At 46.7% G+C, this 23,196-nt stretch overlaps 1 protein-coding gene across 2 annotated transcripts in view; it reads right to left on the reverse strand.

Annotated features, from left to right (window-relative positions):
* NECTIN2 (nectin cell adhesion molecule 2) overlaps positions 1-23,196 on the reverse strand; it is a 34,178-nt gene that overhangs the window by 4,284 nt on the left and 6,698 nt on the right. Inside the window, exons 2-6 of one of the 2 annotated variants that reach the window (XR_005009578.1) lie at positions 20,334-20,714; positions 19,243-19,539; positions 18,868-18,985; positions 17,451-17,599; positions 12,402-14,398 (exon numbers count right to left, since the gene is read on the reverse strand). Coding sequence is in view for 1 of the 2 variants with exons in the window: in XM_036744844.1 (XP_036600739.1) it covers positions 12,402-12,561; positions 17,451-17,599; positions 18,868-18,985; positions 19,243-19,539; positions 20,334-20,714 (1,105 nt within the window). In the remaining variant the exon portion in view is untranslated. The remainder of the gene's footprint in view (positions 1-12,401; positions 14,399-17,450; positions 17,600-18,867; positions 18,986-19,242; positions 19,540-20,333; positions 20,715-23,196) is intronic. The other variant, XM_036744844.1, reaches the window with a different exon arrangement.

Below are 23,196 nucleotides of genomic sequence, written 5' to 3' on the forward strand. Positions count from 1 at the left end.
CGGTTTGCCATTTCCTTTTCCAGCATGAGAAAACCGAGGGTTAAGTGACTTGCCCAGGGTCACACAGCTAGTAAGTGTCTGAAGCCAGATTTGAACTCTGGAAGATAAGTCTTCCTGACTCCAGGCTGGCACTCAATCCTAGCTAGCTGCTCTCAAGATCTTAGTAATAATAAAATCAACATAAACCCTAATAAAATCAACATAAACTTAATTGGAAAAATATCAAAAGTATTGGGGAGGTCAGGGAAACACCTGGTGGAGCAGTGATTTGGAATTATGGTGAGGAAAAAAAGGGAACTAAAATATGCATATCCTTTGACTCAGCAATCTCATATACCCCAATGAGGTCAGAAATAAAGAAATTTTACAGGAATAAAGGTTCCGTAGCATAGCATGCACTACTTGGAATTTTAGCACTTTATGTGTTCACAAAAGGACTGGAAAACGAGTTTAATACCCATCAGTTGGTAATGGCTAAACAAATTTTGGTATGTGAATGTAATAAGATATTACTAATGCCATAAGAAAAAAACACATGAAGAATTCAGAGAAGCATGAAAAGACATATTAACTGATACAGACAGAAATCAACAGAACCAGGAAAAACAATCTATATAATGACTACAATAATGTATGAAGCCAAATCTGACTATAGTCATGGAGTCATAGCTCTGATGTCCTCGGAGAACTTGCCAAAGAATTGTAGACTACACAGAACCCCTTCTCTGCTTTGGGTCAGAAACGTTTCCCCCAAAGTAGTGTCAAGATGTGACATGACAAATGCTGGGGATGCCAATGAAATGGTTATATCTGAGAATCGAATGATCTCAGAGAGGCCAACTAGTGCAACTGACCACAAATGAGTAGGACAGCAGACCAACACGTTACCAGAGTATTTGCTTAACAAAATCTGTAAATACAAGCATGCCCCTATCCAAGTGATTGATAAAAATAATCATTAGCACAGATCTCTGGGCCCCCACACCAGAGCCACCGTCCCAAGCAGACATCCAACTGTTAATGTTTACTCTTGGGATCTGACTATCAGCTCAGTTCAGTTTTCATTTGTGTCCTCATGTCCAGCCTACTCTCTTTGTCTTTTCCAAAAGACTAAGATCAGCTTCTTTCGTGAGACTTTATCAAAAGTTAAACTATATCTAAGGCAATCTCCTGACCCACAAGTTAAGTAACCCTGTTTAACAAAGGATAAAAGGTTTATCTGATAACTCCTTATTGAAATCATGTTGGCTGAGGTTTTCTTTTTCTTTTTTTTAAATGCTTACTGCTTCCTTTTCTGTTTGTTAGCCATACCTTTCATAATACCTTTTAGAATTTTGCCAGTTATCAAAGTCAAGCTCACTGGTAGCTAAGTGGTTCAGTGGATAGAATGCCAGGCCTGGGGTCAGGAAGACCCTAGTTCAAATCCAGCCTCAAGACACTAGCTGTGTGATCCTGGGCAAATCATTTAACCTCTGCCTCAGTTTCTTCAACCATAAAACAGGGATCACAATAGCATCTACTTCCCAGGGTTGTTTTAGGATAGGATTTGCAATTGGTATTCAATAAGTAACTGTTCCCTTTGATTCTCCCTGGCCCAATAGTTTGGAGACTGCATTCTCTTGCTTCTTCTGAAAAGCAGGCAGTCCTTTGCTAGTCTCGTGATCTGTCTCCATTTCTCCACAATCTTTCAAACATAGCACTGAGAGTGCCTTAGCAGTCACCTTTATCACTTATTTCAGAATGTAGGTCTTCTGAGACAAGTGACTTGAAATTATCTATGGCAGCAACAATCTATGGCCTTACTTATCTTGGATATCTCCCCCCTTTCCCCAATAGCTCTATATGTTCTGTTTCTAGTTCAAAGATTGTTCTCTTGGCAGATAAAATAGAAACAAAAGGAGGGATGAATAGTCCTGACTAACCCTTTGTCCCCCAAGCACCCATAGCAGCTGCCCTCTTGGTCCTTAATCCAAACCAACCCTGTGTTGTCTTTAGTTCCTTTAATACCCTCAGCCAATCTAAGCTTGAGCATTCCCAACACTATTGCTAAAGGATTTCTACACCCTTTCATACTTAACCTGTTTGTTACCTGTCTTTGCTCTCATGTTCTGTATTGGTTGGTTGGTCCTCTAGAAATCTACTTCTTCAAAATTGTTTCTCTTTGTGCCTAAATTTGTATTTACTTTTTAACAGCCTTCCATCCCTCCTGGACTTTCCCCTAAAGGATTTTAGTCCATGGGACCCTCCTGATGCTGCCTCAGAACGCTTTGGAGTGTCACTCATTTTTGGTGTATGTCAGACTGTGCTCAGCTTTCCTGTCACAAACTCCAGGAGGGAGTGGTCACTCCCTCTAAAGTTCCTGAAATTTCTAGTCCAGAAACCTGTTCTTTCTTGTTGGCGAGAATCTTTATCCAGAGTAGAATTTCTGCTAGTTGGTTCTTCCACCTTTAACCGGACCATTATAGGAAATCAAGAAATGAGTTTTTCTGCTTTAGGTAGCAAGGGCATGGGTGGATGTCTCCTGGTGCAGGTCCTCGATGACATGCCCACCCAGCCTGTCGGGTGTTCAGTGTGTGAGCCTTACCTCTTGGCCATCTCTGCCAATTCCAGTGATATTCTTGTACCACTTTCTGGTCCCATTAACCTTCACCCAAATGTCCTCATTGCTTTCGAATCAAGTAGATATGTCCAGAACTGAATTTTATTCTAAGATATCATCCTAACTCTCAGTGATAGGTGATGTCAACATTGCCTCCTTACAAGAAGAATTATCTAATTTACTTCACTTGTTGCCCTTGTGTGTGCATCTGTATATGGTCAGTTGAGGCCTTGAGGTTGGCATCTTCTCTGCCACTGAATAGTCTTTGAGAATGGCCTGGAGTACTGGGAATGTAAGTGACTTGTCCAGGATCACACAGCCTGTACATGTGTCAAATGGGAGCCTTGAACACAGGTCTTCCTGGAAGGCTGTATCCCCTGTTAAGCTGCCTTTCTGTGAGCTTTATCAGCCTGCATTGGGCGTGCCGCATTCCTGGCCAGGACTCTTTTAATTCCTCTTTTAATCTGTGACCCAGGATTCCAAATCCTCTTCTCAGACCCCACCTTTTTACCAAAATACTTTTCTGAGTCTTGTGCCTCCAATGGGCCGCAGTAAGAGAAGCCAGCTGGGGCCTGTGAGGTTGCTAGCTTCTTCCCCAAGGCGCAGGCAGGAGTGACTCGCCACGCTGACCGAGTGCCAGCTCCACATCACTGTGACTCCTCATTGGGCTCCAGCGCTTTCTGGGGGATTCTTGGATCTCTTGTCAGTTTTCCCTGAGCATGAGAAGCTGCTGCTTGCTCAGGTCTCTGTCCCTCCTCTTTAGGAAGAAGCTGCAGCCTGAGCTGCAGCTCTCTACACAGATCTACCTGACACAGGCCAGGACTCATCTCTGCACCTGCACGTCCTTTCTTTCTTTTGTGTTTCACAGAGAATCCCCCTCACACAACACAAGTGCCCAGCTTCTTGTGGCCTCTCCCCTCCGGAGAAGACTGCAGATCTCCCTTCGCCATACAAATTGCTGTTCCTAACATGCAGCTCTGGCCATATCACTGCCCTGCTCAAGAAGCTTCAGCGGCTCTCTATGCCTCTAAGAGCACAAACACTTCTATTTTGCATTTACAGCCCATCCTAACTTGCCTCCAGTCAACTTTCTGATGACTCCCACATTATATTCTCCCTTATGTACTCTAGGCAGCTAGGTGGCGCCATAGTGCATGGGGGGGGGGCAAGCTTATTTTTCTTGAGGTCACATCTGGCCTCAGTGACCCTGGGCAAGTCACTTTACCCTGTTTGCCGCAGTTTCCTCATCTGTAACATGAGCTGGAGAAAGAAATGGCAAACCACTCCAGTATCTTTGCCAATAAAGTCCCAGATGGGGCCATGAAGACTCGGACATGACCGAAAAAATAACATGTGTGCTGTGCTCCAGCTAAACCAGCTGTACACAATGTTCCATCGCTCACCTCTGGGCCTTTCCATAAGTCAATCAGTAAACATTTGTGAGATGCCTTTTATATTCCAGGCAACATGTTAAGAGCTGGAGACACAAAGAAAAACAAAAACAGTCCCTCCCGCCCACCGGAGAGACAAATGACAATGTTACACACACACATACAAGATACAAATAAGATACATAGCGAGTTGATAGAAGATAGTTTTAGGAGGGAAGACTTGTGGCGCTGGAGCTGGGGGAGGGAGCAGGAAAGGCCTCCCGCAGAAGGCAGCTTTGGAGCAGTCTAAAGGAAGCCAGGCGGGGATGGCCCAGTGGGGTGTGGTGTTCAAGGATATGCAGGAGGACCTGGATCAGAGAGTACTGGGGAGGGGGGGGAAGAGTACAGTCTCCGAACTCTGTCAAGTGCTCTGTTCTCCAGTGTTTGGGTCAAGGGCCACTCTGCACAAGAACTGGTAGCCCCTTCCACCACCTGCCCCAAAACTACTTCAGTACTCACAAAATATTCATCTGTGCACACACTGTTTATCCTATAGATGCAAAACTTCTCGAAGGTGGGAATTATCTTGGTTTAATCTTGGTCTCCCCGGTGCTGAGCACAAATGAATTTAATTTCTTCCTGTTTTTTGAGAATCACTTTATTGTCTCTGCTTCCCTGGAGTGTTAAGGGATATTACCCAAGATTCCTTTGCTACTTTTCCAGGAAGGAGAAAGGCTTGCCCTTTGCCTACAGATAACAGTCATTGCAAAATTGTCCCTGATTAAAACTAGAATCTAAGGTAGTCTTAGGCAACTCAGGAATGGTTGAATAAACAGGGACATGGGAATGTGAGGTGGCATTGTGTCCTAAGAAATGATTCCAGGGAATGCTGAGTAATATAGACTGACACAGAGTAAACAAGTTACCCAAGGACAAACACACGGTAAAGAAACAGACTTAAGTGCTGATCAAAGCAAGGCCCAACTCTGCTTCCCAATGACCTGGCACCTACTTCTGGACAGGGAGAGGCAGAAAATGACCTTTGGGGACATAACTCATTGCGTGGATTCTTCTTGCTTGACTGGCCTTAGTAATTCAAAAGTTTCATTTTCCTCCTTTCAGTTAATTAAGGAAGATTGGGGGGGGTAGTGATAAGGGGGAAAAAAGGGGGGGCAACGCAATATTTTAAAAAGAGCACAGAAGAGAACAATGATGTTTAGAAGGAAGCACAAAGTGGACAGTTTAGAAAGTGACAGATAAAATTGATTAAAATGGAGATTCATAGTTTCATATAGAATTCTGCTTTTGTGTTTAGCTGTGTCTATGGAAATGCCCTTTTCGGATGTTAAAAAAAAATCCGAGCAGACTTACTTTGCTCTTTGTATCCATTACAAGGGAGACCTTCAGTTATGGTTTTCCTTAGCACTAGCTTCCTGCAGAATAGATTACAGCACACTCCAGAGTTTCCCTCTCCTTTTCATCTTTTTAGTATGCTATAAAACCTTACAGATAAACACATTCCACTTTCCTCCCTTTTCTCAGGAATCTGTTATCTCATTTACTTCTTCATCTCAAGTCCTTCTGCTTAGTCTCCTAGGGTCCTGCCCTTTGCTTTGCCCTCTTTTCCTCTGGTCCTTCAGCTCAAGACTCTTTAAAGCTCTTTAAACTTGAAGTCTTCAACTGCTCAAAGTCTCCCAACTTATCTTTATTTGTCCCCCTCCCTCGTTCTCCTTCCAGCCAGTCAATAAACACAGTACCTACTCTGACCCGGGCTAGAGTTACAAAGAAAGGCAGAAATGTAGGGATTGAGGTGGGGGGCCATGATGACAATGTGCAAATCTCAAGGATAAATTGGGAGTTAATCGGTAGGGGAATGAAAGGGGATCAGGAGAGGATTCCTGCAGAAGGTGGGATTAGTTGCGTCTTAAAGGAATCCAGGAAAAGAAAAAAAATGAGGAATCCCAGGAAGACCAGGTAGAGATGAGGAAGGATTCCAGCCACAGAGGGACAGGGAATGAAAATGCCTGCAATTGGGTGATGCAAGGAGGTCAGCATTACTGGACTGCAGAGTCTGTGATGTAATAAGACTGGATGTGGGGTACCCGGGTATGAAGGACTTTGAATACCAAACAGACAATTCTGTACTATTCTGATACTGGAAGTGGTAGGGAGCCACTGGATTCTGTGTGTGTGTGCGCTCGAGTGCACTCACATTTTAGGAAGATCACTTTCAAGATTCCAAAGCCCTTTAGTCACCTTCAAAATTCCTTTCTCTTATTCATGCTGAATGTTTCAACCTTCTGCTGAAACTGGACACACCGTTAGTGTGTGGTTCTCAGTCTAGTAGTCATTTCTGACTCATCTATCTGTACAGTCAGACCATTAAAATTTTAAAGCAAAGATAAAAATCAGCAGCAGATGAGAAAAAAAGACAGGGTATGGAACTGCAATGAATTGTGGGCCTATTTAAATAAACTGTATTGAAGCTGATTCCAAAGTTGAGAAAATAAAATGATTAGACTATTACTATTTCCTTTAAAAAATTTTTTTAACTGATGTGACAGTAAATTTACAATGAGACCAAGAGTCTAGAAATGAGCAGCTGGTAAAGGATCTCCTAGCCAAGTAGAGAAACATGACAAAGGAAACACTGGTTTAGACTATAAACTCATTAGCAAAATCTTATTGAGGAGAGTGGGAGACTTGAACTAATAAAGGTGGGGAAACAAACCCAATTAGGAAACCCAATTAAGCTACATCACAGTGAGGAAATTGAAGGATGGAACTGCACACCCAACAGATGAAAAGATCTATAAAGATACCTCTAGCAGACTCTTTCACAGTGGAATCACATTAGAACTCAGTATCACAGTCCCTAATTTGCTACATGAAGAAAAAGTGATATTTAAAAAAACAAACCCCGAAACCAGAATAATTGGACCAGATCAAGAATACAAAGCAAAAATGTATTCTGGGGGCTATGCAGTTTTCAGGGTGTTGAGAGATAGATGCTTTTAAGATACCTGAAAGAGGGGAGCCTGTCGACCATATGACTATTAAAAAAAATTTGATTCAGGAGAGCAAAAGGTGACCATGAAGGATCTTGGATGTGAAGGCAGAAAAGGTAGTAATGAGAACTAATGAGAAAGCTGGGGAAAGGATGTGTAACAGACAGGGCATACAAAAAAAAAAAATGATCCATGCTGGAGGAGACAATTGTCAGGAAGTTTGAGATTTAATTCACAAGGTTTCCGAAGGAGAGGAAGATTTGGGGAAAAATAATTCAGGCACTAGTAATAGCAAACCACATCTTTACTGTCATACAATTTGATCTAGAGATATAGATCCTGACCTGGGGCTTTGTGCCAGGGTCAGGCTCAGCCTTCTGCTGCACTTTTCATTGAGTTGCTTGGTCCTGCCTGTGGGCACCTGGGTTCTTGTGCTAACCTCTGCTGCCCTGGATCTTTGAGGTCAGGGCTCTCTCTCTGGCATCACAAGACAAGGTGCCAGGGGCTTCAGGGAGGCTAGTCTGAGTGCTGACATGCTGCCTGTTGCCCCTCCTTGGCACCTCCAAGGTTCCCACCCTAGAGCTTTCTTGGAGGATCACTCCTGCTTTTGTTTTTTCCTCCTCTATTCCAGGGACACGTGTCTTTGGCAGTCCTGGAGAGCACTGGGAGCCCGAGTTGGCACTTAGGGGACCACCTTTCCAGTTGTCCTTGGACTTCCAGCTGACCTATTGTGCTGTTCTGGGGTGGAAGCTACTGTACTTTCTTATTGGATTTCCTGATCATTGTTGGGTCTGGTGTGAATTTCAGGGTATTGCTGAAGTTTGCTTATGGGACTTGGGTGGTCTGCCTCCCATTTAGGGAAGTCATCTTGACTGGAATCCTGAAATGAGAATACAAGATGGCACCACACTTTATTGTTTGTTGATTATAAAAATCTTAGACTTGGTGCCACCTTAAAAACTTGCTTCCAACAAAGTGTCTCCTAAGTAATTCTGTCAGATTCCTTGAAAGATATTGCAGTAGAGATGAATTTGAACTTCTGACCATTATCACCAGGAGAAGCATATCATAGGGAGGCTTTCTGGGAGATCTGATAACAGAGACCAAGGTGAAGAGGATTTCCCTTTTTTCCAGATAACATTGTGTGGGTTTTACTAAGCACAAAAGGGGAACTTAAGGCATCGAGGTCACATGTGGCCTTTTAGGTCCTTGGGTACAGCCTTTTGACTGAGTCCAAGTTTTACAGAACAAAAGGATTTGTTCTGTGAAGTTTGGATTCGGTCAAAGGGCCACACTTGAGGACTTAGTGGGCCACCTGTGGCCTTGACCGCAGGTTCCCCACCTCTGTATGAAGCCAAGAAATATTAGAGTCTAGGGAATCTGCAAAAATGCTGATTGAGACAGTAGCTTCAGCAAAGTTGTAGGGTATAAAATAAATCCTCAAAATCCAACATTTATATATAATAATGATGATGATGATGATGATAAAAAACAAGAGACATTAATAGAAAGAGAAATCCTATTCCAAACTACAAAATGCATAAAATATCTGGGAATCATTCTACCAAAGCATAAGAATAATTTGTATAGATTCAATTACAAAGTGCTCCTAAAAGACAGAAGGAACTTAAATAACTGGAGGAATATTCATTGCTCATGGACGGGCTGTACCAATATAATAAAAATGACAATACTACCAATACCAATCAAATTATCAAAGGGATACTTTGCAGAATTTGGAAACATAACAAAGTTTTGTTTGGAAAAATAAAAGATTTGGATATCAAGGGAAATAATGAAAAAAGATAGAGATGAGCTACTAGACTTCACCCTCATCAAAATAATCAGATAATGCCTTAAAAATTCAGAGGTAGTTAAACAGAATAGACAATGATAGGAAAAAATGGAACTTAAAAATCCCGTGTTTAATAAATTACATAGGAAAGAACTCTATTTGGTAAAAACTTCTGTCAGGAGTCTCACAGAAATTAGGCTTACAATACCACCTATGTTCCACAATGCATTCTACATGAATGTGGAATCTTAATATTCAAGATCATAACATTGAGAAAAAATTAGAAGAGAAACAGATTGGATTACCATTCATAGCTATGGGTAGGAGACACATTCATAATCAAACCAAGGATAAGGGAAGATGAATTAGATTATTCTGATTACATGAAACTTAAAAGTTCCTGCCCAAACAAACTTAATGTACCAAGGATAAGGGAATCAATCAAATGGGGGAAAAAATCTTTGTATCAAAATTTTTATAAGGGTCAGATAGAACAAAAGCCATTCCCCAAAAGTGAAGTCAAGGGATATGAACAAGCAGTTCTCCAAAGAAAAATTGTAAATCATTAATAACTATATGAAAGGATAATTCAAATTACTAATGAAGGAAATGCAAGTTAGAACAACCCTCAGGTTTCACCTCACACCCTACAAATGGACAGGTATAAAAGATGGGAAGAGTCAATGTTGGAGAGATTGTGGGAAGACATGCACATGGGCACATGGGTGGAACTATAAATCAGTATAAGCATTTGGGAATTAATCAAATAAAGTAGCTAAAATGTTCATCTCCTTTGACCCAGAAACTCTACAGCTAGGTTTATGCTTCTAGGAAGTCATTGATAAGAAAGTCCTCACATAGCAAAATGGTTATACCAATATTTTTTGTGATAGCAAAGAATTGGAAAGTAGATGCCCATCACTTGGGAAATGGCTTAATAAATTGTCATATATGAATGTCATGGAATATTACTGTGCTGTAAGAAAGGATGACCCTAGAGAAGCATGTGAGTATATGACTGATGCAAAGAGATGTAAGCTGAGCCAAGAAAACAATATATGACATGACTATAACAATGTAACTGGAAAGAACTACTTTATGTCTTTAAAAATAATTATCTGTTGTATGTGTATTTAAAAATAATATCTGTGGTCCTCTGGAACGGGGAGGAAGGGATACTGAGAGAAATTTTGGTTATGTAAAAAGGCATCAATAAAAATTTATTTAAAAAAAAATGGACCACAAAAGGAAGCATTTGAACAGAAAAGAAATTATTGCAAGAAACCCCTGGATGGGATCGATAATACCTCAGAAGAATTTGGTCTTCACAGTAAGAATAGTTTGGTGAAAAATGCTTATTTTCAAGACTGTGAGAGGCACTTGAACGGTCCTAAGAAGTGTGTTGGAAGATCTTGGAAAGATACAGAAAATGGACAGTGGCTTGGGCCTACAACTAATAAATACAATCCAACACAGATAATATTACAATTGAAAACCACAGTTCCAGGTGGTTTTCTGTATGAGTTTGACACCCTTGCTATATAGCATCCAAAGATTGATTTGAAAGGGAGGCCTACTCTGAGGGGTGTGTAGAGGAAAGTAACAGGCTCCATGTAAAGGCCCATAGAGAAGAATGAAATGCAGGATGGCGTAGAATATAACAGGAAGCACATGGCCCACTGCTGGGAACAGCCACATTGCTAATATAATGATATTAGCTGATGTTATTTATAGGTCTGCAAAGTACTTTCCATATATTATCATAGAATGGCCCTGGTATTCTCTATTTTGCTGCTTAGGAAATTAGGTTTCAGAGAGGTCAAGTGATTTCCCCAGGGTTACACAGCTCTGAGGCAAGACTGGAATGAAAGTCATCCCAACTCCCAAATCCTATTAGATTTGGTGCCACATTTCCAACAAGTTATGGAATAGTAATTTTCAATGAATTGAAGATGTGGGTTTCCTAAGGGCCCACAGAGAGGGGCATATTGGGGACAAATCAATCAGAAGCGGTCTCTGGATGGATGTCAGAGACACGAGCTGATCATATTAGAGAATCACAGAATGTTAGCAGGGACTTTAGCAGCCATCCTGCTCAACACTCAAAAGAATCCTCACCATGCCAAGGTAAGTCACACCTGAAAACCTCCAATGGACATCGGCCCTCGACCTCCCAGGGTAACCCATTCCATTTTGGAATGGCACCTCTGCACCCTCCACCTACTGTTCCTGGCATCTTACCTCTGGGGACCAATGGAACATCTAATCCTTCTTCCACATGCCAGAGCCTTGAGTCTAGGCATCATGTCCCGTCTCCCTCAGCTCCCTTTTCCCAGGGTAAGAAAGAATAAGGAGCAAACAGACAGCCTCTTTGCTCCATTGCTACCCATGCAATGTCAGGCAATCTGATTATGCAGAATTCTGCTGGGGAGGATTTTTAGGAGAATGTGGATAAGCGTAGATGAGAAATTGTGAGTGGGTTATGGTCTCCACTGCAGGAAACTACCTCCTGACTTGAGACCCAGGAGACATCTCCACTCGGATGTCCTATTGCCATCTCAAACTCAGCATATCCAAAACAGAATTTACTTTGTCCCCTGAGCTTGCCCTCTCTTCCTGTCTTCCCTTCTGAAGGCACCACTGTCCTACCCACCCTGTTTGTAACTTCAGAATAGGCCTTGGTTCTTCCACTTCTCTCACCTCCCCAATTCAATCGGTTGTCACATCTTGTCAACAAAATCACCACATTGGTCACATTTGTTCTCTCTTCTCTACTCCCACAGTTGAGGCCTGAGTCACTTGGGGTCTGGACTACTTCAGTAGACTGATTTTTCTCCCAGCTTCCAGATTCTCCTCTCTCCAAACTACCCTCCACAGATCGTAGCCAAGTTGAACCTAGCAATCAAGGCCTAAACTTAACACTGCACCACACAAGTCATTTCCTATGTCACAAACACATACCTCTCCTCCTCATCTTCTTGAAGGCTTCCCTCAGATCACAGGCTTCTGTGAAGCCTGAAGTAGTCAGTGTTTTCTCCCTCCCCCCAATTACTTTGCATTTCCTCATCTCTATGTATCCTTTCAGTAGAATGGAAGTTTCTTGAGGGCAGGAGCTTCTGGTATTGCCTTTACACACTCAGCACCCAGCTTGTTCTTTTTTAACAAGTATTTGTTGAATTGGACCTAGAATGTCAGAGCTGGGATGGTTCTTAGAAACCAACCCTGATCTGTTTCATTTTATGCTGTTATGGTTCTTTTGTTCAGTTGTGTCCAGCTTTATGTGACCCCATGGACAAAAAGTTCACAGGGTTTTCTTTGCAAAGATACTGGAGTGGTTAGCCATTTCCTTTTCCAGCTCATTTTGCAGATGAGGAAACTGAGGCAAACAGGGTGAAGTGACTTGCCCAGAGTCAAAGCTAGTAAGTGTCTGAGGCTGGATTTAAACTCGGGCCCAGCGCTCTATCTACTGTACCACCTAGCCACCATTTTATACTAGGGAAAAGCAAAGCCAGAGAAGGGAGGTCCCAAAGGGTGTTATTCTTAGAACCAGGACTGGAGGCCAAACCAGGACTTTTTCCCCCATGCTTCACTCCCCCTTGCCCCTTTTACTTCCCCTTAGAGTCACTCACTCATCTTCTTCTTCCTCAGGCCTTCCACGTAGGTCTTCCTCCTTGCGCTGCTGCCGGCAGATCAGGATAGCAGTGGCAGCCACGGCCAGAGCAATGATCGCTGCGATGATGCCACCAATGATGCCACCAGTGGCTCCAGCACCCGCTGTGTCGGGGGACTCTGCCAGAAGGAGAGGAGGAGAGTGAGGTGGCCGTGGCGGGGGAGGGGGTACCAAGGAAGGCTCAGTCCCTCCTCTCCCCCGATTCATGCATCTCCCTCTCCTTGTTCTTCCCTGGCTCACTGGCTGACTGGAGATTTCACTTACCCTCTCTGCTCATTTTCCCTATTTGAAAAGTGGACTTGGCCATCTTTAACATGCCAGCTCAGCCAGTCTATGTTCTTAGATGTCTCCCCAGCCCTGACATTTGAATTTCACTTTAATACAGAATCAGGAGACCTAGCTTTCCAGCCCAGGACTGCTTGTATGACTCACCATTTGTGACCTTGGGCAATTCACATGTCTTCTAGTTTCTCCCCAATCCTCCTTCCCTTCCTCTTTTCCTCCTACTTCTAGAGCCAGGATCCTAAAAGGAAAATCTCCCCTACCCCCATCCCAGGAGCTTGAGCTAATAGAACCTTCCTGTCCTGAGATGAGTCACTGAAAGTACCCTCATTGCCACCACCCTGGCATGACTTGGGAGAGAACAGAAAGACAAGAAGGGAGAGGCTGAGCCATCTAATGCATGTTTATAAAAAGGGAGGGAGGATAGGAAACCACTAGCCTTCTCAGGGATCCAGCCACCTGCCCTCACCCCTGCATGGACCCAGGAGCCTAGTGCCGCCACCCCGCCCACCCAGGTATCACTCCTCCAGTGACTCAGGCATCTAGCCACCCGCCTTTGCCCAGAAGGTTCCATTTTTCTTAGGAGTCTCAGGCATCCTGTCCCCCTTGGGACTCCAAGGCCTGTTCAAAGAATCAGCAGTGACCCAAATGTCTGGGCCTACCACATGGCTCCCTCCAGATATCCAAGTCCCCACCCTCCCTAATTCAAGGATGCCTCCCCCACTCCCAGAATCTGGCCCCACCAACCCTCATTCAGGGACCTGGAGACTGGCCCCTCGCCCACCCCTCCCCCCACCCTGGGACAAATCACAGAACTCCCCTTCGTTCTTCCTCAAAGGTCCTTTATTGAACCCTTGGGAGAGGGATGGATGTGTTGGCGGGGGGAACCCTATATGAAAATATAGTCTCTTTGAGTCTCCTCCCCAGTCTCCCCTGGGGGGGGGGCAAAACAGAAAGGGTGATCGAAAGCTCCCTTTCATATCCTATTTTGAGAGCACAGGAGGTAGAGAAGCCAAGTCCAGTGTATTCAATGTGCCCCCTCCACCCTCTCCCCTGCTTTCCCAGGTCCCAGCCAGGCCCCGCCTCAAATTCTGGGAACCAAGGGGTGGGTGGCAGATGAGCGCCCATGCCTTTCCAGTCTGACCAGTCCATCCAGTGTTTCCCCCAGTTTCGGATCCCTGAGGGAGGTAGGAGGAGGAGAGGTGTATATGTGTGACTGCTTGGCCCCAGTCCAAGAGGGTGTGCATGATGGCTTGAGCCAAATTCAGGTCTCTCCAGGGGGGTGGGAAGTGGGTATGTCCTGGTGTCACACATAGACTGCCCTCCGGGAGATGAGGGAGCCATCCAGCTGGGACTCCATGTCATCCTCTGCCCCTGGCTGGGGCAGCATGAGCCCTCCCTCCTCCTCCTCCTCCTCCTCCTCTTCCTCCTCATCCTGCTTGGTTGGACCAGGGGCTGGGGGGGCCCAGAGGACTGGCCCCCCATTGCCGAAGACCTGGGTCTTGGGGTCATAGGAGCCACCAGCTCCTCCTCCTCCTCCAGGGCTCTTCCTTCTCCGTCTCCTCAGCAGAATGAAGGCCATGGCCCCCCCGGCCAAGAGCAGCAGCAGCAGCAGGGTCCCCCCCACGGCCCCCCACACCACTGGACCTACATCTGTCGAGGCTCGGGGGGTGTCTGGGGAGAGAGAAGGGGTGGACAGGGGGGAGAGAGAGAAAAAAAGGAGACAGGGTCAGGAGGGGGAAACAACGGGACATGGGAGCACATGAGGGTGAGGACGTGGGGCTCTGGGGAGAGGAGAGAAAGGAGGAAGGGGAAGTAGGGTGGTAGAGAAGGCAGGGAGCAGAGAATATGATGTGGGAGAGTGGAGATATGGAAGAAATGTTGGCGGACGAGAAGGCTGGAAAGAGAAGGTAGGTCTGGAGGGACCTTTGTAAAGGGTAGGAGGGAGAGAGTATGGGCGGGTAATAGAAAATAGAAAAGAGATGCAAAAGAAGAACTGGAGGAAGGAAGAGGAAAGGGAGTTGGCATGGGGGAAAGGGGAGAAGAAGGGAGACAGCACAGAGGTGGCGAAGACAGAAGGGAGATCGTGCTGGGGGCAAGAGAGAAGGGGTGATGTTGGAGAGGGGAAAGGGATTTTGAAGGAGGAAGAGGAGAGAGATGGGGTTGGGGGGGAGACAATGGGATGGTACAATGTGGGTAAGAGGAGAGGAAGGGTGGGAAGAACCCTTGGTCATTACTTTCTCCCAGAGAGCCTTGGGAGAATCTACAAGGGAGTCAACATAACACCACGGCTCCCCTAGTGGCAGCCGATGCTATTGCAATCTTGGCGCCTTAGAGGGGGAGGGGTTTTTCTGAAGTTACAATAAATCAGTATGAGAGGTGGGATTAGAACCCAGGTTTCCCGTGGTCAATCCAAATCTCTTTCCACAGCACTGGACTTTTGGGGAATGGGAAATATATACAAATGGAATGGAATGAAAGGGGAGGAAAGCACCAGGAGAGAAGAGGAGGAGGAACAGGAAGATAAAGCGAGAAGGGGAGGTGAAGGAACAGGTATCATGGATCCCAACCTTGGAAAGAGGCAGGAGGGAAGTTGTCGATCGGAACTCACCCCCTCCCACAACATGCAACCCATAGTGCACCACTCCTCACTCCGTCCCCCCATTCAGAGAGGCCAACAAAGATGCCACCTAATCAAGTGATGGCTGAGGAATGCCCTCAGACACATGGACCAGGGGCATGTACTTGTCGAAGCCTCTTGGCAAGGATGAGCTAGGCTTCTGTCTCAGGATTTAGGGAAGGGAATAAACATGTAGATGGTGTTTGCCATGTATGTGCTAAGCGCTTTATGAATATCATCCCTCATTGAATCCTCACAACAAACCTGGGAGGGGGTGGTGTCTGTACCCTCCATTTTGTAGTTGGGTAACCTGAGCAGGTTAAGTGCCTTGCCCAGGGTCACACAGCTAGTAAGTGTTTGAAGATAGATTTGATCTCAGGCAGTCCAGACTCCAGTAGGGGCTGGATTCAGCCCCTCCACCCACAGGGCTGTGTCTGAGGATGGGGTTTATGTATCCCTGGGGAAGGGTCTGTAGACAAGGCACTCCAGAGCTGGATTTCTACAGGGAGGTGTATGGGTGGGTATGTGGATATCTTTAAGAGACACCTCTTCCATCTTCTCAAGATATCTCTGGGTTGTAGGTGGTGTCTCTGTGTCAGTGTGATGTTTCTTTCTTTTACAGGGGGTACAGCAGGCCAGGGCTAACCAAGGCCATTCTGTTGGCTGTAGCTTCACTGCTTCATTGCTGCCCAGGATGGCTTGCTTGGCAGATGCCTGAAGGAGGAACCCCATAAGGCATTTTTTACCTAGGTCAGCAGGAAGCTACAGCCATTAGACTGTAAGCTCCTTGAGGGCAGGAATTATCTTTTGCTATCTTGTGTCCCCAGCACCGTGCTTGATGACACATTCGGTGCTTGATGGTGACTGCTTGGTATCACCAGTCTTTTGCCTTCAGAGCCAACAAAGCCTTTATTTTAAGGAAAATCTAGTCTGGTCTGTATCTGAAAGAGACTTAGAACATTACTGCTCTTACCATAGGGGGTGTGGGTTGGGGGGACGGTGATAATTTCTCCATGTTATGTCTGTGAGGGTATACCTTTGTGACTATTTTTGAATAAATATATTTCTCTGTGTGTGTGTGTGTGTGTGTGTGTGTGTGTGTGTGTGAAAGACAGAGAGACAGAGAGACAGAGAGAGAGAGAGAGAGAGAGAGAGAGAGAGAAGGGGGGAGGGAGGGAGGGAGAGACAGAGCGAGGGAAAGGGGAGGGGAAGGAAAATAGAAAGGGGAAGGAGGGGAAGGGTCGGGGGAGAGTTTTCCCAAGGGAGTCTCTGTGGGCATGTTTACATTTTTGCTTGTGTCTGTAAAACTATTTCCTTGTGGTGTGTATGTAATGGGGTTTCTGCCCTTCTCTAGCTTCCCTCCCCCATAATAAATCATTTTCACTTAGCACCTCCTCTATGTGGTCTGCTTGTACCTCTACCCTATACAGTTTCCCCGGGACAGGCCCTTGGGCAGCAGGGTGCTGGGTGAAGAACCCTGGGTGTGGAGTCCTAGGCCTGGGCTGAAGTTCCCCCTCTGTTGCTCACTACCAGTGTGGCCTTGGATAAGAGGCCTCAGTTTCCCCAACTATGAGGAGGAGGCTGGGCTAGATGCCCCAAGGTGCCTTCTGGCTCTGAGGGAAACTGACAGAAGAATCTGCTGAGACAGAGGGAGAGGGAGACTGGGACGACCTGTGAAGGACAGACATGCAGCTCAGGGCTGGATGTTGTTACATTTTTAATGCTCTTGCCGTCAGGGCCTCTAGGAAGTGGGCCAGGGCAGGGCTGTGGGGGAGGGAAGTCAGCCCAGCCCAGCCCAGCCCCAGGCACTTGAAAGCCAGGCCAAGAAAGATACCCAAGGAATCCCTAAACCAGAGGAGAGGGAGCAGGGCAGGGCAGTGGAAGGAGGGGTAGCCGGGGAGTCACAGGGCCTAGGTTCCAACACTAGCTCTGGCCTTGGTACCTCTGGGATCATAGTGAACATGTTGTGACAGGGTGTCTGTGTTGGCATTTTGGATGGCATCTCTGAGCACCTTCCCTCCCCCTCGTCCCACCCCTCACCCCTATATCCCCCTCCCACCAAGCTTCAGACGGCAGGATGAAGGGCCCCTTCTTGGGGCCCCTCACCTCGGACTCGGATGGTCTGCTCGGCACGACCAGTACCCACAGCGTTGGCAACACTACAGATGAAGGTGGTGTTGGCTGACTCATCTACGGAGCGAATGATGAGCCGGGGTCCCTGGGCCACAGCTGTTGGGGGGAGAAAGCCCATGGTCCTACAGTTGGGGGGAAAAGAGGGACTTGTGAGTGTCTGCCCCTCTCCCCCTCCCTCTGCCTCAGGGACTCTAGAATCCAGCCCCCCAGTCCCAGGCTCCCACGTGTCTGAGACCCAGGCATGTGGCCACCAGGTCCTGCCTTCTCAGGCACATTCTCCTCTTCTCTGCAGGGACTCTTGGGTATCCCTACTAAAGCCTCAGATCTTCTCGGGGTAGGGGAGGGGGTCCTTGATATTACTAAAGGGACATTAGCAACATCTAGAGAAGAAAACTTTGGCCACCAAGAAGAACCAGCCCAGCTTCAGCAAAACTGCCAGTCCCAGAGTGAACCTCATGGCCTTTTTTGAAAGGGTAACCAAACACAGAACCCAAGCATTGGATCGAATATCTTCATGCTATTTTCATGGAAAAGACAGAAAGACGGGGCTGGATGAAAGCAGGGGGTGTGGGGTGGTAAACTCATTGAGTGGCTGGAATTCGTAATGGCTCAATGTCACTGTGGCAGGGTCTCCAGGAGAGTGCCCTAGGGATCTCTATGCTTGGCCCCAGGCTGTCTGTTATTTGGGTAGAGGGAAAGACAGCGCACAGATAGCATTGCGTAACATGTGGACTGACAGAGTATGGAAACAAAAATGCCTTAAAAGGCTAGAGCGATAGATAAATGTCTGCCCCGGATTCAAGAAATCATCTTCAAAAGTATTGGATGGGGAGGCCTTGTTAAACAGCAATCATTACTCTGAAAAAGACCTGGGGGTATCGGTGGACTCCAAGTTTTCTTTGAGTCAGTAGCGACATGGAGGCCAAGCAGGCTAATGGGATGTGGGGCTTCCAGAGCAGTGGCCAGACTCCTCCCTGGTCGGACCCCACCCGGAGGACAAGGGTCAGTTCCAGGCACCAGCTTTTCCTTTAAGATGGAGAGCCAATAGGAGAGGGCCTCCCTGGGATGAGGGGCCTAGAGAAGAGAAGGTGAGGAGGGAGGGAATGATAGCTGTCCTCCAGCATTTAAAGGGTGATCTGATCCACGGTGGCCCCAGGGGGCACAGCTAGGAACAGTGAAGGGAAATTACAAAGAAGCACATTTTGGTTTGGTAGAGGGGAAAAGATTTCCCAACAGCCAGAGGTACCCTGAAGTGAGATGGGCTGCTCCTTTCTGCCAATCTGCCAGCAGAGGCTGAAGAACCAAATATGGTGGACGTGGTTAAGAGACTGGGGTTGAAGTTGAGAAGCAGATACCCCCTCCCAGGCCACCCCCATGGGCCAAGACTCACGTGCTCCACTCGTAGGTCATGGGCTCAGGGTTGCTCTGGGCATCACAACTGAGGGTGGCCTCAACTCGACCAACAAACCAGTTGTCATCGTAGCCGGAGATGGAGACCTCAGGGGGGTCTAGGGGAGATGGTAGGTAGAAAAGAAGTGTTTGGGCTCAGTGTCAGGACACTCCTGGGGAACAGCAAGGAGAGTGGGACTCATAATAATGGTCAGGGAGGGCATCTCATTTGATCTTTTAGGGACCCACTGAAATGGACAGTACCCAGGGCTCAGAGCAGGAAGAGACTGGGGGACAAGTGGAGATAATATCTGCTGACCCCTGAGCCTAGAAAAGATGGTAAGCGAAGGGACTATGGGAAGAGCAGGCCACTTACATTTCACAGAAAGGGTGAGGGGAATCAGGACAGGCTCTGAAAGAGTCTCATGCTCCACCTTACAGGTGACTTTTGCCCCATCAGCTTGAGGGGTGGGCACCAGGGTGAAGCGGCTGGTGACGGTGAAGGTGCCAGGCACAGGCCCGGCTGTTCTTGTCTCTGTGCCTTCACCCAGCAGGGGAGAGAACCAGGAGATGCGGGCGGGTGGACGGCCCCCCGTGGAGACACATCGGGCCATGGGCATTGGGTCCGGGCCCAATGTCACCTCTTGAGGCTCTGCATGGTTCTGGGGCTCAGCTGGAGGACAAAGGGAGAAGGTGGTTTAAGGCTTTGATCTTCCCATTTCCCACCTCCCTGTTCCAGATGCTGATGAATGAATGATTGAAAAAACCTTCATTAAGCCCTTAGTATGTACCAGGCACAGCGCCCCAATTACTAATGCTGCCGTGCCCATGGTGCTTGAAGGGTCCTCGACACACTGAACACCGAACATAGCGTGACTGGGCCAGAAAGGCTGGAAGGACCCTTGGCTCCTAGAACACACAATATTTTTTTTGCTGTGAGAAATAGGGACACCTTGGGCATGATGGAGCCCTAGAAGAGGGCCAGGAGAAACATGTGGTTACTTTCCTTCAATGAGGACAGCTGTGTTTGTTGACATCTTTGCAAATTCAAGGTCTGACGTGTTTTGAGGTTTGACCTTAAGTGATATAGGCCAAGTTTATTCTGTTTTGCAAAAATTATACTTACCATAAAAATTCAGCCAGGTAAGTAAATTTTAGACTAAGCAAAACCATAAAATTGCTTTTATCTATCAGAACACAACACCCAGTATTTTGTGATACATCTGGTGAAACTTGTGGCTCCCTCTTTTGAAAACCACTGGTCTGGAACAACCTTTGAAACTCAAAAAAGATCAGGACCTGGAAACATAGACCAGACCCTATCATAGGCAAGAGGCCCCTTTGGACATGGAACACTGACTATCAGAGCAGAAAGGGCCCCTAGGACATAGAAAGTCAGGGCTAGAACAGGCCCCAAAGCATGGGTGTGCCCCCTCCCCCCCACCCCCCAGTGCCATGCCCTCTCACCCAGCACTTTGAGCCAAGTGGCCCCTTTGCTGCTCCCCCAGGGAAAGGTAGCAAACTCGCAGGTGTAGTTGGCCTCATCCTCAGCCCTCAGCCCTTTCAACAGCAGGGTGCCGTCCCGTAGCTCTGCCTCAGTTTCCCCGGAGTTTCCAATGACGAACGACATCCGCTGGTCATAGGGCTCTGAATTTGGGAAGCTGGCACCATGTGTGGGATGGAAGACGGCCACGCTCTGGCTGCTCCCGTACCTGTCCCAGCGGAGCCACATTACCTGGGACACTCGAATTTTATCTTCCCCAGACTGAAGGTGGCAGGGGAGCTTCACATCACTTCCGAGAAGGCCCCGAACCTCAGCTGGCACCTGAACTTGGACATTCTGGGCTCCTGGGGAGGAGAAAAATGGAAGCATTGAGGGTAAGCAGGATCTAAAGTGAATCAGTGCTGGAGAAGATGCATTCACTCACTCAGGCAGTTAGCATCACCTCTGTGTCCAGCCTTGTGCTAGGTACTGACTATGGGAGACAGAAGGAACAGAGTCTGTCTTCAAGTTTAGGGGACCACCAATCAATAAACATTTATGAAGGTCTACTCTGGGCCAGGCACTGTGTAAGTGCTGGGGCTACAAAGACAGGCAAAAGACAGCCCCTGCCTTCAAGGCACTTACAGTCTAATGGGGGAGACAGCAAGCAAATACATGAACAAACAAGTTACATATGGGATAAACAGGAAATAATTAACAGAAGGAAGGCGCTGGAATTACGACGGGTTGTGGAAGGCTTTTAGTGAAAGGTGAGATTTTTATATTCCTACATGGAAAGATGATGTGTTTGATTCATGAGACCTCAGTATTAGGGTAGCTGAAGGGAATATGCATATATATATATATATATGTAGAGAGAGAGAGAGAGAGAGAGAGAGAGAGAGAGGGCACAGGGTGAGTTGAAGATGAAGGAAAGATATCTAAAAGAAATAAAATCAAATTAAGTGATGAGAGAGGAATATATTGAGAGAGGGAGATAGGGAGAGATAGAATGGGGTAAATTATCCCACATAAAAGTGGCAAGAAAAAGCAGTTCTGTAGGAAGGGAAGAGGGGGCAGGTGAGGGGGAATGAGTGAATCTTGCTCTCCTCAGATTGGACCTGAGGAGGGAATACCATACATACTCAATTAGGTATCTTACCCCACAGGAAAAAAGGAGGAAGAAGATAAAAAAAAGGGGGGATGATAGAAGGGAGGGCAGATGGGGGTGGAGGTAATCAAAAACAAACACTTTCGAAAAGGGACAGGGTCAAGGGAGAAAATTCAATAAAGGGGGATAGGTTAGGAAGGAGCAAAATATAGTTAGTCTTTCACAACATGAGTATTGTGGAAGGGTTATACATAATGATACGCATGTGGCCTATGTTGAATTGCTTGACTTCTTAGTGAGGGTGGGTGGGAAGGGAAGAAGGGAGAGAATTTGGAACTCAAAGTTTTAAAAACAGATGTTCAAAAACAAAAAAAAGTGTTTTTGCATGCAACTAGAAAATAAGATACACAGGCAATGGGGCATAGAAATTTATCTTGCCCTACAAGAAAGGAAGGGAAAAGGGGATGGGAGGGGAGTGGGGTGACAGAAGGGAGGGCTGACTGGGGAAAGGGCAACCAGAATATACACCATCTTGGAGTGGGGGGGAGGGTAGAAATGGGGAGAAAATTTGTAATTCAAACTCTTGTGAAAATCGATGCTGAAAACTAAATATATTAAATTAAAAAAATTAAAAAAAAAAAGAAAGGTGGGATTTTGTGTTGTGTTTGTCCTTTGCTCTTGAAGAGGACCATGACATCAGCGAGATGACAACATGACTTGCAGTTGACTTTGATTTGCGTAAGGAAGGGCTGTGGAAGGTTACCAGACTCCCTTTCTCCTCCAGAGCCATCTGGGTCCAGTAGCCTGCTATTCATCAGGATGACTGGAGATGACCCAGGATGTATTGGGAGACCCTCACCCTTTTAGGTTAAGGCTTTTTCTCATGTACTCATTTGGGATTTTAGTTGTGCCTTAAAGGCTCTACCAAGAAAACAGTGTAGACTGTTTGTGATGAGGGGACAGGGGACAGTAACCAGAACTTGGGGGGCAGGATGTGGGAGATGGGGCAGTGAGGGAAGGCATCTGTGATCTCTGAGTACTGAGAACCTCAGGAGGTTGTGAGCAGGGAAGGTATTGGTGAAGAATGTTGGAACTGGGTGAGCCCTTAGATCTTCCCATTTAACTTCCTCATTCTACAGGAGGGTGAAAACAAGGCCCAGAGAAAGGGCTTTGCTAAGGGTCACCAAGCTAGGCAGCCATCCAGGGCCTCCCCTGACTTTGTACCTTCTGTCATACAGTAGGACGGGAAACTCAGCCCAACTGGGGAGACAAGCTCCCCTCACCCTCCAGGGAAAACGTGGCTGCACCCAGGCAATGTGTGCTCAAGGGGCTCACACAGGAGGTGAGGTCGGAGAAGAGACCTCTGGGAAACTGGACAGTCACAAAAGGATTCCTTTAAGAGTTGAGAGCTATGGGGAAAATAGTGGGAGGCAGGCCTGGTTCTGGGAGGAACGAGAGAAGATAGGCCAGCTTCATTTCCCTTTGTGTCCCTTCCCTGCTGGACCCAGGCATCCTGATCCCCAGCCTTGCCCATCTGGCAGGAAGCCTGCAGGCTGGGGGAAGAGGGCTTCTATGGACCAGGAAGGGTGTGGGGGGACCCAGCTGACACCCATAAACCTGTCACCAGTTGGGCCATGGCCTCAAGGCAAGGGAAGCTGATGTCCCTGGTCTCCCCCGCCACCTCTGTCTCTACTGTGTTGCCAGGCCAGGGAAAAAGGCATGGTTTGCCAAGGTCA

This window comes from Trichosurus vulpecula, chromosome 2 (assembly GCF_011100635.1).
Source record: "Trichosurus vulpecula isolate mTriVul1 chromosome 2, mTriVul1.pri, whole genome shotgun sequence".
NCBI lineage: Eukaryota > Metazoa > Chordata > Mammalia > Diprotodontia > Phalangeridae > Trichosurus > Trichosurus vulpecula.